At 73.8% G+C, this 1227-nt stretch overlaps 1 protein-coding gene across 1 annotated transcript in view; it reads right to left on the reverse strand.

Moving 5' to 3' along the window:
- The window catches only part of SDK2 (sidekick cell adhesion molecule 2), a 28924-nt gene that overhangs the window by 14564 nt on the left and 13133 nt on the right, over nucleotides 1-1227 (reverse strand). Inside the window, exons 2-3 of the mRNA XM_085304798.1 lie at nucleotides 385-496; nucleotides 9-192 (exon numbers count right to left, since the gene is read on the reverse strand). Coding sequence (XP_085160924.1) covers nucleotides 9-192; nucleotides 385-496 — 296 coding nt within the window. The remainder of the gene's footprint in view (nucleotides 1-8; nucleotides 193-384; nucleotides 497-1227) is intronic.

The raw sequence follows: 1227 nt of genomic DNA on the forward strand, positions 1-1227 counted from the left end.
CCCAGCACGGAGAGCCAGGCGCCCTCGGCCGCGGCGGGCACGCTGCTGCTGCGCAGCGCGGCCTCGCACTCGTAGTAGCCGCTGTCGCCCAGCGCGGGGCTGGGGATGGTGAGCCGGCGGCTGTAGTCGCTGATGCCGCTCGAGAGCGGCACCCCGTCCTTCTTCCAGACGATGTGCAGCTTCACCAGCGGCCTGCGGGAGCCGGGAGCACGTGGAGAGCCGGCCCCCGACACCCCCCCGCCCCCCCCGCCCTGCCCGGGGGCCCAGGAGTCCTGGGCTACGGCTGTGCCCCCGCCTCAGCTCCAGGGAGGGGGCCCCGGGCGCCGCGTCCCCGTCCGCCGGGGGGGACCCCGGCCCCGGGTCCGCGCGCTCCCGGCCACTCACCTGGCGTTGGCCACGCACTCCATGGTCACCTCCGAGGTCCCGGCCACCACGCTGGTGTTCCTGGGCGGAACAACGATGGTGGGTGCGATGGGATCAGCCGGGCCACCCACGTCTGGGGAGAAGCAGCCAAAGCGACAGCCGTCAGCACCCGCCGCCCGCGCGCCCGCCCGCGCTCCTCTCCCGGGGCGGCCCAGGCCCCGGCGAGGATCCCCGGAGCCCTTCTCCCCAGGCTTGGCTCCACGCCACGCGGATCGGGCACGGGCGAGAGCAGAGGGCTCCGCTCTCCTGGGCAGCTCCAGCCCATCACCCCGGCGTCAGGGCGCCTCCGCGGCTGCCCCGTAAACCCTCTCCCTCGGCAGGACCTCGGCGAGCCCGGAGGGAGGGAGCAGGCAGGGAGCCAGGCGTCCCCCCGGCCCGGACGCCCGCAGCCCTGCCGCCCCGTCGCCAGCCCGTCCCCAGCCCGCGGCGGCTCCCCGCGCGGCGCCGGCGGGGAGGGAGCAGCGCGAGAGGGAGTCTATAAAGCAAAATAATTGCGACAATAAAAAACCCTCGTGTAGGCGCCGTAAAAATGTGATCAGCTTGAAAGCTGCTGATATAGCTGAATCCATAAACACGAGCTCCAGGTTGTTTATTACGCGCCGGGGCGGCGAGGTGCCGAGCAACAGATTAACGGGGCAGGAGGGAAGCGGGACGGGAACCGTCCTGCCCGGAAAGGCAGGAAGGCAGCGGCGGAGCAGACGGCGCGAGGCAGGACCGCGGGGGCGGACGGCACCGCGGGGGCCCCCCGCGACGCGCTCGGCCCCCGAACGGGGACGCAGCCCCGGGGAGCAGCGGGACGGGGCC

The sequence above is a fragment of the Rhea americana genome, unplaced genomic scaffold (genome assembly GCF_003343005.1).
Source record: "Rhea americana isolate MKP2758 unplaced genomic scaffold, rheAme1 scaffold_21, whole genome shotgun sequence".
Classification (NCBI taxonomy): domain Eukaryota; kingdom Metazoa; phylum Chordata; class Aves; order Rheiformes; family Rheidae; genus Rhea; species Rhea americana.